At 36.1% G+C, this 17037-nt stretch overlaps 1 protein-coding gene across 4 annotated transcripts in view; it reads right to left on the minus strand.

Annotated features, from left to right (window-relative positions):
• Positions 1-1406: 1406 nt before the first annotated feature.
• The window catches only part of LOC150095560 (DNA-binding protein RFX2-like), a 663123-nt gene continuing 647492 nt past the window's right edge, over positions 1407-17037 (minus strand). For all 4 annotated transcript variants that reach the window (XM_090410808.1, XM_090410810.1, XM_090410811.1 and 1 more), the window contains one exon: positions 1407-3541. In XM_090410808.1, coding sequence (XP_090266934.1) covers positions 3239-3541 — 303 coding nt within the window. In that variant the 3' untranslated portion in view covers positions 1407-3238. The remainder of the gene's footprint in view (positions 3542-17037) is intronic.

Genomic DNA, 17037 nt, shown 5'->3' on the forward strand with positions numbered 1-17037 from the left:
TGCTTATCTTTGCATTATCAGTGAAAAAATGAGCATCTTCTGTCTGGTTCTTCCCTACATCAATAATGTAGATTGAACAACAAAGACGTTGGAGTACACTATTGGTCACCATAAATCTGTAGATTCATTCCCATATACCACTTTCTGATACCTGTCAGCCACCCTCTTATCTAAGCCAATAATTTATATTAGTAGTTCATATCCCCGAGGAAGTATGTCACAGTGCATTGGAAATTAGTAGAATGAAAACTGCTTTTGCTTTTATGTGGTCATGCGAGAATTTATTTAGTGGAAAATTCATAAACAGATTTTTTTTTTTCTTTTCATATAAGTAATTCCCTATAGACATTTGCAAACATTCATGCCACAGTGGAATGTTGATTTTTTTATGATTACACTTTTATGTTATATGAGCCTATCTAATGCCCCTCTACAAAAATTTAATGAGTTCTATATGTTTGCATATCAACTTTTAGAAAGGCAATGTTGCAGGAACCTTGTAAGATAGATGTAGAGACATGAAATGCTTCAAAGAATGTTTGACAATAGATGTTTGTTTGTGTTACATTTTTGTGGGTTTTGATTAGGCAGAATTATAATGAGACACCAGAATACAGGCATTCAATTCAGGATCAGAATTCAAGTCTTTTCAAACAAAGGGCAATCACACTTTTCCAATTGTACTGCCAAGGCTTCCAGAGCAGTGTTTAAAGATGATCCAGAATCCATTCAACATCAGCTCACAAAAAAAAAAAAAAAAACATTGAGCATATACCAACAATACTTCAGAATTAGAGGAGGAGAATACTTCAACACTGAGTATGGTGCTTGGTCAGAAAAATTAATTTCAAAGATCTCACTAAAAGGAACAAAATTTGAAGACAATGAATTTGATTAAAGAAAATGTGATAGCAGAAATTAATGCCATCCCAAAAGAGGACTTTTCACAGCTTGCTTCAGGAGGCAGGAAAGGTTCTCTGGAATTACTGTATGTATGTCTATACAAACTACTTCAAAGGTAGTTTCATCCTTGTAAAGTGATACTAATATTAAAAATAAATAGATAAATAAAATACATGTTCTGCATATCCAACCCATCCAATATTTAAATAAACAGCTATATGCTGATTTACCTTAAAAATTTCTCTGACATGACAGGAATGATATTTATATAGTGGATCATTTTTAGGATAATAAAGTAAAATTCAGTATGGTATGCACATTGTATGGCTACATTTATGAATAATCACACTGATAACGAGTGAAGTTTAATAAAAATTTTCTCACAAATAATTTTAATGATATCTTAACAGGAACTGATTTTCCTTAGTATATTTTTTATAAAAATATTACTTTAAAAATATAAGATGTCAGGTAAAGAATAATTGTAAACAGACAGAAAACTATTTGGTTTCATGCTGTTTTATTTTCAACTGTGCTTCAAAATATCCATCTGAAACATGCAGTCACATATGGAACATCACAGTACTTGGTGTGTAATTGCACACTAAATACTATTAGCCGAGCACACTTGCAATGGACTATGAAACTTCTGAAATTTGCTGATCTTTGAAAAATTCTTAATACAAAATACTTTATTGTGTGAACATTGGATGTGGAAATGTGAATAACCACCTTAAAACTACAGAAAATTAATATTTTATGTTGATCCTATTTATTCATACAGGCAGTCTTGTTTAATAAATAACCATTGTAATTAAGAAATCACAACTATAACTGTGAAAATGCACATTACCCGGTCTTATAAATAAATTTATATAGAAGCGAACAGTGTACAAATGATCAAGTTAGCTGTTTTAAAAACAACTTTCGTGTCAAAAGGATCTATATGTGGGAGAATCCCTGAAGTAGTGTTGTGTGTGCATGTGTATATGTGTCTGTATGTATATGTGCTAGTGCAAATATTACTCCTGTGATATAGTTTTTTTTCTTTCCTTGTAAGACACCAAATGGATGGATTACTGTTGAGCAAAGATATCTGCAGCACTTGGATAGATAGTGATGCTATTCTAACGACAAAACCTGTTCTCTTTTCTAATAAGAGGAAACTTAATTTTTTTCCCTTGTGCCTTCATTTCTATTACACTGATTTGGGGGGGGGGGACTTTAAATGTATATTTTGTAAGCAATATCTATATTTTCCATATTTTACTGTTATAAAATTGGCATATCTTTTAGACCAAAATATTCTTTTTCGGTAATTTTCTTTTTCTTTTCTTTTTTTACAAAATAAAAATTAAACAAGGAGATCTATGACAATGCTAAGTTTCAACACTGTAAATAAAAACTGGTGTACAACTGTTAACACTTGTACATACAGTAAAATGCTCCCACCATATCTCTAGGATATATCACAAACAGCTTTCAGTACACAAATTACACTCTACATGCACTGTGCAACATAAAAGACCACAACAAATATATATATATATATATATATATACACACGTACATTTTCATCACAAAACTAACAATATATTGAACTATAATACCGGGTTTAAATAAAGTATTACAATTAGTGGCACTACACAAACAATAATGCTTATGATGACAAAATATTCCATTCTTTTATGCAATATGTGACCTCTTTGGCAACATAAAACAGTGTAAACAGATGATTAAATAGATACTGTTTACAGACATGACAATATAATCTGATTATACTTAATCTTACTCTCTTCATACAGGAATGCAAAAGGATTTACAACAAAGAAAGGGATGCATAATAGCTCATGCACTCGTAATTTTGATCTACACTCCTCGTGGGTGTTGGGTATCACTAGACATGGCACTTCAATGATATGTATAAGAATTATCAAAAGCATGACTTAGGTAAAATAACTTCTTCTTTGGCATCAAATACAGAAACATCCTGTATAAGTGTCAGTTTTTTCTGTGGATGTTTGTGTGTGTGTGTGTGTGTGTATATATGTGATTATGTGTAGAGGAGAGACTAAAATATTATTTAAATAATAAGACAAAATTTTATCACATCCTTCACAAATGCACCAGATTTTTAAACATTATTTCACATGAGTCTGTAATGGTGAAGTTATTTGCTAAAACAGCATAAACCTGAATATTTGGTGATAATGCCATGTTAGTAATCAACAGTATATTTGTTACCTTGGTGCATAACAACCACAGAGGCAATATTGAATCAGCTGCCACATAGCATTCCTGTGGTTCACAGTAAGTACTAGCATTTTCATCACCATCAAACAGCTTTCAGTTTTTTATGCTGCTGAGAAATGGCATCTGCCGTTCCACTTTCAGGAACATTACCAGCAAACCGAACTTGGGGTTGGCCAATTAAACTTGTTTGAAGAGATGATTCCTTTAGCCCATTGGTTAAAGAAATGCCACTAGAAAAAGTGTCCTGACCAATACTTATGCAATTGCTTTCATTAGATGATCCATTTTCAATTAATCCTCTTGGAACAGGAGAAGAATTAGAAAGGTAAATAGGCTTCTGTTCAACAGTTGACTCACTTCCTATTTTTGTACCCAAGCCAATAAACTGCATGAAAAAACAGAAAAAAATTCATGTATAAATCAGCTACAAATAATAAATTTTGGTTAAACATTAATACTTAGATCAAAAGATTATGATTAGTGAATGAAGCAAATTATGTGCCTCTCTAACTTTTCAATATACATAAAAAATAAATAAATAAATAAATAAATAAATACTGTATTTTTCACTTTATAAGAAGCACTGTTGTAATGGACACATCACAATTTTTCATGTCAAATATTTGGAAATTTGACATGAAATTTCCAAAATCTTATACTGAAATTCTTTGCAGTATAAGATGCACAAATCATGCATCAAATTTTTCAAGTAAATATTAATTTTTTTTAAAAATTTTAAATTTTAATACATGCATTATCCATTTATTAGATAAAAAACAATTATTCTTAAAAAATCATTAAATCATTAAAAATATCTAACATATAACAATATATATATAATATAAACAAAATAATTTGTATAAATTTCAATAATCTTTTCAAATCTTTATTCATCTTCATCTTCACTCTTGAAATTTTCTGAACTTGATTCTTTATCAAAAACTGAGTCATCGCCGTCTTGAAATAATAAGTGATCCTCCATACCATAAAGAGAATTACGGTATGGAGTTTCACTTCATTCCGTGAACTCTTTACTCATCCGCATACCTGAAATTGTGGCCTTCTTTCTGCTACCTCTAGATGTTTCCTCAAAATCTGGAGATTGCATCCAATTGACAAATTTTTCCCTCATAAATCCTTTAAATGGTTTGTTTATTGATACACCTAAAGGTTGAAGCACAAAGGGGAAGCCTCCTGGGATTACAGCTATTTTTGTGTTCATTTTGTGAAGTTCATTCTTAACAGCTTTGGTTCTATGGCATCTAACCTGACTCCATACTAACAAAGCAAGTTTCTGACATAAATTGACAGGACGTCCAGACAACACCTTCTTTACCCATAACTTCATCCCTTCCTCATCCATCCATCCTTTTGGATAAACATGAATGTAAACTCCTTTGAGAAATTTTTCTTTGGGCAATGTTTTTCTTTTAAAAATTAAAAAAGGTGGCAATTTTGTTCCATCTGCACAGCATGACAAAACAACAGTATAGTGAGTTTTTCATGACCAGAAGTTTTAACAATATTTTTTTTTTTTTTTTTTTTTTACCTTTGGAGTCAACAGTCTTGTCCGAGGGCACATCAAAAGTCAGAGGCACTTCATCCATATTAGCTATCTGTGAAAGTTCAAAATTGACTTGTTTTTAGCATTTATGATGAATCCATAAAACTCAATAATTTTATTTTCAAATTTGTCTGGCATATTTTGTGCTATTTTCGTTTTTGCATACATGCATAAATCATTTCTCTTCATAAATCTAAAGCACCATGATGGTGATTCTGTAAAATCGATATTTCTTTCTGTTACCAGTAATTTGCTCATTGAATAATAATTTTTGTAGATATGCACCAACTTCATCTTCTTTGATCCATTATCCAAGTTTTTGATTCATTTTCAATTTCTGGCCATTTTGCTGGTTTTCTGTGGTGACTGTTTTTTTTTTAGAATTTGCTTCTATTAATTGCTGCACTTGTTTCCTCCAAGTTCATATCATTTTTTTCTGTAGAAGGAGGCCCAAAGTGCTGCTCTGCTGTTCTATTGCCATTCTTTTTTGTGTACTCAATTACACTATGCTTAAATGCAATCATACAGCTATGTCTGTGCTTTGTAGAATCCATGGGTTATGAAAAAAAAAAAAAAAATAAACATAATAATGTATTGATTACTAGTTTAAATGCAATGACCGTTAACAACTGTGCAACTATTCAAACTGATCACGCATTACCGACAAGCGATGATGAACTGTAACTGCACATACATAAAAAAACACATTGGTCTATAAGACATTTATAAGATGTCCGTTTATAAGATGCATCCTAATTTTTAGATAAATTTTAGGTACAAAAAAAGCGCATCTTATAAGGCAAAAAATAAAGTAAGTAAATCAATAACTAAATAATCCTACATCATAAATGAAAGAAGATGTTCATTGTTTCTATTCCCTGGCAAATGGTTTGATAATCAGTCCATCTGCCAGTAAGGGTATACATGCTTTTTCCTAAGGCTGCAATGAGATTCCGTGTTGTAATCTGATAACTGAATTAAATTCATGCTTACCAAATGAATTGAATGACTGGAAAAAAAAATGAACTGAAAGAATTAGTGGTGGAAGAAAATGTGCTGTGGGTGATGAAACCCATATTATTGATGAAAATAATATGGGGCTTTTAACAAAAACTTTTTTTTTTTTTTTACATCAATGTTCTTGGCTTTGACATTAATACATGAATACAAAGGATCTAAATATCAATAATCAAACCTGGGTTTGATTCCCATCCAAGATGTGAGGAACCTTTACTGGTCTCTTCTGAGTAAAGGCAAGTTAGTCAGCCTCTTACGGAAATAGAGGATTTTTTTAACCTGGAAACTTGGGTTTTTTGTCCCTCAGAACAGGCAAACTGGCCCATGAACACACACAGATTTGTAGTCATAAATACATAGTTAATCCCTCATTAGGAGGGCTCAACTAGTTCTATGGGACAGATGAGTAACAGGGGGGGGGGATCCCATACAAATAAATAAATAAAATCCCTCATTTTCAATGTGCACAACATTTTTGTGAATAGATTTTGCCAGCTAGCAAGTAACTGCAGACAGAACAAAATAGAACAATTTTTATTTAATTGAAAACATTTCTAAACAAAATATTTGTAACTTTAAAAGCATAGACACAGTACCACTAATCAGTTTATGGAACACTCATGTTACTCGAACGTATGATTAAAAAAATTGAAGTATTGAGCAATTACTTTTTTTTTCCCCCTCCTTTTGTGACAAGTAGGATTTTGCATAATTTGTAATCCCTGGTAACTTAAAATACAATTAGTACTGTGAGTAAGCTGAGGATTAAATAATTCAGAATTCAAGAGAGAAACTATACAACTTCTTTCATAAAGCTAACAAAAATCACATACCACCTAAAATAGGTTTCTTCTGAAGTGGCTTCTTTTTAAAGTTCTGATTTGTCTCCATCTCCACTCTATTGACCAAGGAGTGTTTAGCATATGGTCTGATACACTACTTTTTTTCTGTAATGATTTATAACTATGTATTTTTTGTTTTTTCCTCTTGTTTTTTTTTTTTTTTTATAGATCTGCCTGAATACCCATAATAAGTTAGACAACAGTAGATCTTGCATTCCTTGCAAGGATAATGGATGGATTTCATTGTAAAGAGAGTGCACATGAAGATGCTCGTTTCAATATTGGTTTGCAGTTGGTGAGAAAATGACTATAGAAGGAATGACTTTAATGAGTGCTGATGGTAAGGAAATAACAGAAGTAAATGAAATAGTTCAGTTAATGAGTAATCATTCTGTCAGACTGTATTACCCAGGTGGAGAAAATGCAGTGTCAGATGTGACTGACTGATGAGAGAACAGAGGTAGATGAAGTGGAGGTGCTTGCAATATTGCAGAAACTGAATGCAAATATGACCATGGAATTAGATAGGCCCATGTATTATGAGAGTGAGCATCTGTAGCTCAGTCGGAATAGATGAAGGAAGTCCTGTGGTTGGAAAGACCTAGGTTCAATTCCCATCCAAGATGTGAGAAACCTTTATCTGGTCTCTTTTGACTAAAGGTAAGTTACCTGGTCTCATGCGGAGGTAAGGTTTTTTTTTCACCCAGAAATTCAGGTTTTATATCCCCCAAAACAGGCAAACTTGCCCTGTGAACACACGCATCTACAGACATATTACACACTGGGAGGCATAGGGCCAACCACCTTATCCTCGAGACAGTCATGGTTGTGAAGTCCACAGATAAGAACCTTAATGGTTTGTGAAAGGCTTAAGACCAGACAAGACATGTATTATGAGAATGTGGAAGGCAATTGATAGCTCCTCACCAATCTGTTTAATTTAAGTGTCAATTCTGGGAAGGTGCCAAGGGAGTGGAAAGAGGACTAAACAGTTATGCATAAAGCCAGAGGTGGCAAATCACAGAGACTCAGTATTTTATCTAGAGAGTTCTTTCTTTTAATTACATGGTGGTCAGCATTCATAGTGAAGAATTTATGGAGACAAAGACAGGTGTTGGAGTAATTACTTTACTTATAATTATGAAAATAACACTTGATGTTTTGACCTCTGTATCGAGGTCATCATCATCAGGAAAACATGCATATGCACACGAAACAAGCTACATGACACTACACAAAAGTAAGATAATTTAAATGCTTTGTTAATCATTTACCCCAGCCTGACCTCTGGTGGAAAAAAAAAAAATAAAAATAAAATAAAACTTCAGGGAGAATCTGTCAGTCCTTCTGACCTTTTTGAATGAAGAAGAGTGACATTTCCTTACTGACTTTTCACCTGGTGCACAGATGATTAGAAAAACATTTCTACTGGTATCACGTCTTTTGTTTCTTATTTCTGTTATTGAAACATGTATCAATGGTATTGTTACTTTTCTTTTCTAAATCACTTAGGGAATTGAACAACGTAGATCCGAATATAAATTAAATTATACTTTAAAAAATATTTCCGATATTTCGGCAACGTCACGTTGCCATTTTCAAAAGGAACTTACAAAAAGGCACTACAACACAGTAACTGAGAATGAAGATATGAAACTATCGTTCTCCTAGAAGTCCTGATAGTGCCTTCTAGTGGGCAAAGTAGGTGTTCTTGGCCGTTAGGTTGAAGGTCTGCTGATGTATACTTCCGAAATTTGGGGTGTTTCTTATGGCTGAGGCTGATTCCATAAATAGTCTTTTGAATTTGTATTTGCTATGGTGTATTACTGTAGCTTTCTTCCATCGTATTATGTGGTGTGTGTCCAGAGCATGGCAGTAAAAAAATAAAAAAGAATTCTACCGTCAATCCAAAACTTGCTACCAACACCGTAATCAACCTTTCTTCAGTCACCTTGAAGCCTGAAGCACTCAATGCGCTTGCACGTGTCCACAACTTCGCCATTGCTCCCAGAAAAATACCCAGTGAGGATATCATGATCATGATCAGGATCGAAAGGGGAATCCGCTACCTTCCACATCAAATCGCCAACAGTGTAAGACTGGATGTAGCTTGTGTCCTTTCCAAAGCAAGACCACCAAAAACCAACATATCCAACAAGGAATTTAAAGCTCTACAGGAAATGAGGAATAATAAAGAATTAGTTATCACCAAAGCGGATAAGGGAAATGCAATTGTAGTACTTAACCAAAAGGACTACAAAGGTAAGCTTAATGCTCTTCTATTAGATCGGGCTACTTACCTCCCTATCGAATATAATCCCACCAACTCACAAATCAGAAAACTTCACAGGCTCCTTAAGAAAGTTACTTCTTGGCCTGTAGACGTTACCAACAGATTAAAGCTGTTTAATTCTCTATTCCCCCCCAGTATTTATGGACTCCCAAAAATACACAAAGAAAATGTGCCATTACATCCCATAGTGGATGGCATTGATTCCCCCACATACAAATTAGCTAAACATTTGGCCAAAGAGCTCACACACTATACTGGCAACACACCATCACACATAAAAAACTCAGCCCACTTCAAAGCCAGCATAGAAAACCTTACACTCCAACATACTGACATAATGGTCAGCTTTGACGTCTCCTCCTTATTCACAAATGTCCCACTCAAGGAAACTTTAGAGCTAATCCAAGCTAAATTTTCTCCTGATATCTCAGCCCTATTTCAGTTCACAATGAACTCAGGCTATTTCGTTTGGCAGGGAAAATTCTACAAACAAATAGAGGGGACAGCCATGGGTTCACCACTCTCCCCACCCTTGGCCAATTTCTTTATGGAGACCTTTGAAGAAAAAGCCTTAGCCTCTGCCCCACAAAAACCAATCATATGGCTCCGCTACGTTGATGATGTGTTCGCTATTTGGCCACATGGCTCTGAAACACTCCTCTCCTTCCTTACACACTTAAACAACCAACACTCCAGAATCAAGTTCACCCTGGAAAAAAGAGGAAAACAACAGCCTCCCTTTCCTAGACACACTAGTCACCTGCCAGCCTGATGGAACCTTGGTTTTCTCAGTTTATAGAAAACCCACCCATACGGGCAGATACATTCACCAACAATTCCCCCCCCCCCCCCTACAAAAATATGGAGTAGTGAAAACACTATACAACAGGGCTAAACTAATCTGTTCTAACGACATGGCCCTAAACACTGAACTAAATCACATCCTCAACACTTTCTCAGCCAATGGCTACCCCCCCCCAAATAAAAAAAATATTAAAACCTACAAACCACAGCCCTCCCCCCCCCCTACAACAAAGATTACTCTAAATCCATCACCATTCCCTACATCCGAGGCACCTAGGAAAAAATTACCAAAATTTTAAAAAAACATGACCTCACCTGTTACAGGCCTTACAGAAAATTGGCATCCCTTATCCACCCCACCAAAGACCAACCACTTCCCCTAGATCTACCTGGTGTATACCAGGTCTTTGCAGTTGTAACCTCGTACTTTGGCCAAACAGGCAGGACAGCAAATATCAGAATTTCTGAACGCAAGGACTACATCCGGTTTCACAAGTACAGCCATTCTGGTCTTGCAGACCATGCTCTGGATACATGCAACAGAATACGGTGGAAGAAAGCTACAGTAATACACCGTAGCAAATACAAATTCGAAAGACTATTTATAGAATCAGCCTCAGCCATAAGAAACTCCCCAAACCTCAACGTATTTGGTTGTATGAGACTGCCCCAAATTTGGGAGGCATACATCAGCAGACCTTCAGCCCAACGGCCAAGAACACCTACTTAGCCCGCTAGAGGGCACCATCAGGACTTCTAGGAGAACGATAGCTTCATATCTTCATTCTCAGTTTGTAGTGCCTGCGTGCACGTGCCTTTTTGTAAGTTCCTTTTGAAAATGGCAACGTGACGTTGCCGAAATATCGGAAATATTTATTAAAGTATAATTTAATTTATATTCGGATCTACGTTGTTCAATTCCCTAAGTGATTTAGAAATGCATAACCAATGTATAAGCCTGTCTACGGTATTGTTACTTGGTTGGGATTTTGTTAGGATCCCCTGAAACAACAGAGGATGAAGGATTCATGCCCAAGAGATGTTTTTGTTCAGTGCCAGAGCTTCCCATCCACCATGGATGCCCACTATCTGGCAAGCAATGACTGCATTTGGGAGTGGAATGCCTGATTTACCTTGGACACTATACGAGCAAGGCTTGGGTCCTGTCCCCAGACCATAGGGAAGGAGACTTACTGAAACACCCTTGACCCTTGCAGGCAAGCTCACTAGTTGATTGATCCTGGCCAGACCATTGAAGACTGCCCTCTTGCTGAAGCAGAGGTTAAAGTAGTGCAAGACTACCAGGATCGCCCTTTCTGGATGTCCATAAGTTGCACCACATGGCAAGGCATTGTAATTGTATCTCAGTGATGGTAGTCTGCAAGATAGGACGAGAGAGAGAGAGAGAGTGTGTGTGTGTGTGTGTGAAGAAAAGCAAAGAAAAAGAGGAAGAATGAAAAGGGCTAGTACATCACTGGGAGGTCCCCTCCATCATGAATAGGTGCCTCACATGGAGGGGGAGTAATGGGGATGTTCTCCCTCACAGTTGATAGATAAATTTGTGTAATATTTAGTTTCATGCATTTACTGCTATTCTGAGTGCACACAGCATGAATAGCTTGAGAACAATCATGTTTCTAGCATTCAGAACATCCTATTTTTACAGTTGTTTAGGGGTATCACAGGTAAGATTGATATTTCTGGTAGACCCAAATTACCATTCCTATGTACAAGGATTCATTTTATGGCTCGCCTTCTTTGATCTCCCAGTTCAGAGCACATTTTCTCATCTGAAGAACTGAGGAAGTATCATTCTGATATTACTTCCTTAGAACAGTTTAAGGTTTTATTTTACTGCTCTAAGTAGCCTCTGAAGTTCGTCAAAAATCCCTAGTTATGAAATTCTACACCTTTTATTTTTTTAAAATATTATTTATGTATGTATTTACTTGGGGGTCACTTAAAGGTCAAAGTGAGATAACCAGAAGGTCACCTCCACATAGCCTTTTAAGGAATGTGGAGGACTGACTGGGGCTTTTGATATGATGTCCAATCCTCATCTTCTTGTGGTGTACCCCACTAGTAAGCATTTACTCTGGCAATCTGGGATTTGGACAACCAAACTGTACTCTATATTGGTTAAACTGAAAGACAACGATGGTAATAACAAGACAAAATGTCATGCTGCTATGTGCCTTGTTTTCCTTAGTTTTTGTCAGAAAACCAAGGAAAATAGTGAATAGTCAGTTATAAACATAAGCTCAACATTAGAAGAATTCAAGACAGGCACTGTCAGCATAAGAAGTATCGATGGAAAAGAAGTGGAACATGCAGAAGAATAAGAGAAGCACCACAGCTATGTAATCAGTGTTGCTGAAACAGAAGACAAAAACAGCATGAGATTCTTTAAAATAACAATACAGGATGTTATATTTAGGCAATAATGATCAGTGAAACAATAGAGTATATGTGTAGTATTCAACACTAAATATGATAAATTTGAATGGCGGTACCAAGTAGAGTGATGTAGGCAAACACCAGAATCTGGAACTGAACAGTGAGACTTATTTGTGCCTATGTGTTCCAAAGAAGATTCTACCAAAGAAGAAGTAGAAAAATTTTTTCAAGACATTAGAGAAGGCAGTTGAACAGAAAGAAAAAATTGGTCCTTGTTGGAGATCTAAACATCAGAGCTGGAAATGATTATGATCAACTGAGAAGAAAAATACATTAAATCCCATGGGATTGGTTTCTACATAGATGGGAAGTATTAAAAAATACATTAATGATGCTATATCAGAATATGAGGAGCTGTGTAGCTCAGTGGATGTGGCATTTACGCACCATGGCGCTTGGTCGCACGACGGAAGACTTGGTTTCGAGTCTAGTCGGCGACTAGAGGAAATTTTTCTAAGCCTTTTTTCGACCGGTTCCCGAGTTAGTCGATCTCTGGCACGGTCAAGCGGGTTTTTTCTCCTGGAAACTCAGATTTTTCGTCCCGTAAACTCAAGAAAATTGACCATAGAACCTACATTATTTCAGGCATTAAATACGAGTGTTAGGGACCACGAGATGGCGGCACCTGTAGAGCCATTTCACTTCACTGCATGCCGCTTCATTAGTGATAGCTTTGGGCCAGCTATCTCTGATTGGGTAACAGTGGAGATTGAACTGCCCACTCAGTCTCCAAAAAGTTAGATAGGGCTAAAAACGGCCTTGCCTACTTCCTGTATATGGGAATAAAAAGGCGTTAGCTGATTTTTTAAAATTTTTTTTATCAGAATATGTCCCTAGAGTTAGAAGAATAAACAGGGTGATAGTGAAATGGATGTGCATCTTATTAAGCAAGAGATTCTTAAGACGAGGTGAAAGGAATCTCCAGTTCATAAGGATGATGTCAGTTATGAAAATTATAAGGTGCAGGCCAGAAGAGTAACATCTATTGTATGCAAAGCTGCTAAGAGCAAGTATGAAAAGAAACAGACATGGCAAGCTAAAATTAGACAACCCAAAAGAATTCTACTGTTATGTTAAAAGTATAAGAAAGACTGAACATGCTAGAATAACTCTCCTGAATGCAGATGGTATGAGAGTGGCAAATGCAAAAGAGATTATTCAATTAATGAGTGCCCAATTTGCTAAAAGCTATCAGCTTTGTGTATGCAACACAGAGCTCAATGCTATTTCTACAGTAGATGACGAAACTCAATTGTATGAGGAGGAGAAGATACTACAGTTGAAACATAAACTGAATAAGAATTCAGCAATAGATTTGGATGGCATATCTGCACAAATGCTAAGAGAGTTCAGCTGATGTATAATTTGAGTTTCAGCACAGGGAAGATTCCACAAGAGTCTTACAATTAACCTACTATCCGACCACAAATGCGAGAACATTGGCTGACACAATGGCAAGAAGAGTTAGTTCGTAGTGTTTGTTGAGCTCCTGTTAAGATAAGTGTTATTTTAAGTTATCATTGACAAATTTACTTGAATATTATGTAGTTTTGTTTGCTTTGCGTATCTTAGTGTGTCTGTTTGTGTGTTTTTGGTGTTTCAATTATTAATTTGATAAAATATGACAGAAGTGAGTATGGCTCCCATAAGAAGGAAAATGGCGGCTAGTAATAATGGTTCGCCATCTTTATTCAATAACTGTAATATAAAGGAGATTATTCAGTCTACTATCTGCGAAATGTACGCTTTGTGGAGTGCAGTTGGACTCCGCAAGTATGGTTAGATGATAATAAAGGAGTGAATGTGTGTAGAAAATCTAAGGAACATGAGGAATTAAAGTGTATATCAGGTCATGAGTGTAATATTTTTGTCCAACTTCAGAATGAAGAAAATAGTGATATGAAAAGAAATGGCGAGGTTGTACCAGAGAACTGTGAGAGCGTGAATGTAGAAAGTGTGAATGATGGTATTAATACAGAGCAAATTAATGGTTTAACAGAAAATAAAAAAGATGAGATAGATGCAATGAGTGAGATCACGTTGTTGAGCAGAGCGATACAAAGAGCAAAGCGGTAGCTACAGCGTATGAACAAAAGTCTACTGAGTGTACCAGCCAATAATAAAAAGTATGATAGGAAAAATAAGAGTATGAGTGTGAATGTAAACAAAATGAAGGAGAGAGTGCTGTATGGAGATTCGTTAGTACGAGGTGTGTTGGTAGAGGATTTGACAAAATCGTACCAACCTGGTGTGACCATCAAGGACGTAACTGAGTCTATTAGAGAGCAAAAGGAAAGGGTGAAAGAAATGATTGTTGTGGCAGGTACAAATGATTTGAAAGGAGATAAAATGGAAATGATAGAGGACCTGAATGAATTGTTTGAGGTAGCAAAAGAAAAGAGTGAGAGAGTTAGGATGATTAGTCTTTTGCCACGGCATGACAGTGAAGTGTTTAAAAGGAGGGCCATAATTGCAAATGACTTTATGCGTGGATTATGTATGATGAGTGGTGTGGAGTGAGTTTGATGGGTGAAAGGATCTATATAAGATGGATGGCTTGCATTTGGATGGATTCGGTGTAAGGGGACTTGAAAACGTGTTGTTGAATGAAGTGGATGTGCAGAATCAGGGAAACTAGATTTATTCGGGGGGGGGGGGGGGGGGAATAGATATGCAGACCTTAGGGATGCAGTTGAGTGTAATGTTTGATATGAAAAGAAATGGCGAGGTTGTACCAGAGAACTGTGAGGGCATGAATGTAGAAAGTGTGAATGATGGCATTAATACAGAGCAAATTAATGGTTTAACAGAAAATAAAAAAGATGAGATAGATGCAATGAGTGAGATCACGTTGTTGAGCAGAGCGATACAAAGAGCAAAGCAGCAACTACAGCGTATGAACAAAAGTCTACTGAGTGTACCAGCCAATAATAAAAAGTATGATAAGAAAAATAAGAGTATGAGTGTGAATGTAAACAAAATGAAGGAGAGAGTGCTGTATGGAGATTCGTTAGTACGAGGTGTGTTGGTAGAGGATTTGACAAAATCGTACCAACCTGGTGTGACCATCAAGGACGTAACTGAGTCTATTAGAGAGCAAAAGGAAAGGGTGAAAGAAATGATTGTTGTGGCAGGTACAAATGATTTGAAAGGAGATAAAATGGAAATGATAGAGGACCTGAATGAATTGTTTGAGGTAGCAAAAGAAAAGAGTGAGAGAGTTAGGATGATTAGTCTTTTGCTGCAGTATGACAGTGAAGTGTTTAAAAGGAGGGCCATAATAATTGCAAATGACTTTATGCGTGGATTATGTATGATGAGTGGTGTGGAGTGAGTTCGATGGGTGAAAGGATCTATATAAGATGGATGGCTTGCATTTGAATGGATTCGGTGTAAGGGGACTTGAAAACGTGTTGTTGAATGAAGTGGATGTGCAGAATCAGGGAAACTAGATTTATTCAGGGGGGGGGGAATAGATATGCAGACCTTAGGGACGCAGTTGAGTGTATGAATGAGTATAATATGCCCGAGCGAATAAGGACAACAAATCGGAATGGGATAGTTAGTATAAGGCATCAAGATAGGGATGGGGCTAACGGGGGTCTGAAATTCATGTACACTAATGCTAGGAGCAAGAAGGAACAAGAAGCAAGAATTTTTGGCCATGATTGGCACTTCCAGAACACAGGTTATTGGCATTAGTGAAACATGGCTGACTGTAGATGATATAGCTAGTGGGATTGAATGTGATGGGTATAATGTGTTCAGGAATGACAGGGAGAATAAAATGGGGGGAGGAGTATTGTTGATGATAGCTGATGAGCTGCAGCCAAGGAGAATAGAAGTTGAATTGCAGGATAGAGAAAAGAGCACATTTGAGGCCATTTGGTGTGAGATTGTGGCTAGCAGAACAAAATATACAATTGGGTGCTGCTATAGACCAGGTGATGGAAAAGATGGTATGCACAAGTAAATAGAAGAAATGAGTGGAAGGAGGGTAATTATTATGGGAGATTTCAACTATGGCCGCATTGACTGGAGTGAGGAGAGGACACATGGGAGGAAGGAATTGGATTTTATGCGGTTATTAAGATATAACCGACAGCATGTAATGGAAAATACTAGGGGTCAGAGTGCTTGACCTAGTAATTGCATCTGAGGAGTTGGCTGTAACAAATATGACCACATTGCCACCAATTGGTGAGAGTGATCATAGGATCTTGACTTGGGAGGCGGCTAAAGGTGTGGAATTTACAATTAAGACGGTACATGTGGAATTATCGGGCTGATAAGTATGACAAGCTTAGGAATTTGTTGTTTTAAGGATACTTGCGACATAAGACTGAATGATATAATCACGTAATCACAAGAAAGATATTTATTTAACCAAATATTTCGGTCTGGAAATAGCAGACCATCGTCGGTGGTATTACAAGAACAGTTTAAAAAATATACAAGCTAGAATACTAACAATAGATCGTTGAAATTAGAACATGCCGCGTGATGTTATATCACTAAGTATGAAACGAAATATTTTGAAGTAGAAACATGATTGAATTTGCTATTAAAAAAAAAAATAAAAAAAAAAAAAAAAAAAAAAAAAAAAAAACTCCTCAGATTTCTTAGAAAAATTAAAAGATGTCTCATTACAACCTACAGATCTTATGGTTAGTTTTGATATAGAATCTTTATACACCAATGTACCTCTTAAGGAAACTTTAAAACTACTTGCTGACATCTTTCCTCAAGATATTATAAAACTATTCGATTTCGTTATACATTCTGGTTATTTCATATGTCAAAACAAATTTTATAGCCAAGTAGAAGGAACAGCCATGGGAAGTCCTCTTTCTCCAGCTTTAGCCAACTTTTATTTGGAACATTTAGAAAAAGTCCTCTTCACA

This window comes from Typopeltis vanoorti, chromosome 20, assembly GCF_054136105.1.
Source record: "Typopeltis vanoorti isolate ZY-2024b chromosome 20, IOZ_Tvanoo_1.0, whole genome shotgun sequence".
NCBI classification, from domain to species: domain Eukaryota; kingdom Metazoa; phylum Arthropoda; class Arachnida; order Uropygi; family Thelyphonidae; genus Typopeltis; species Typopeltis vanoorti.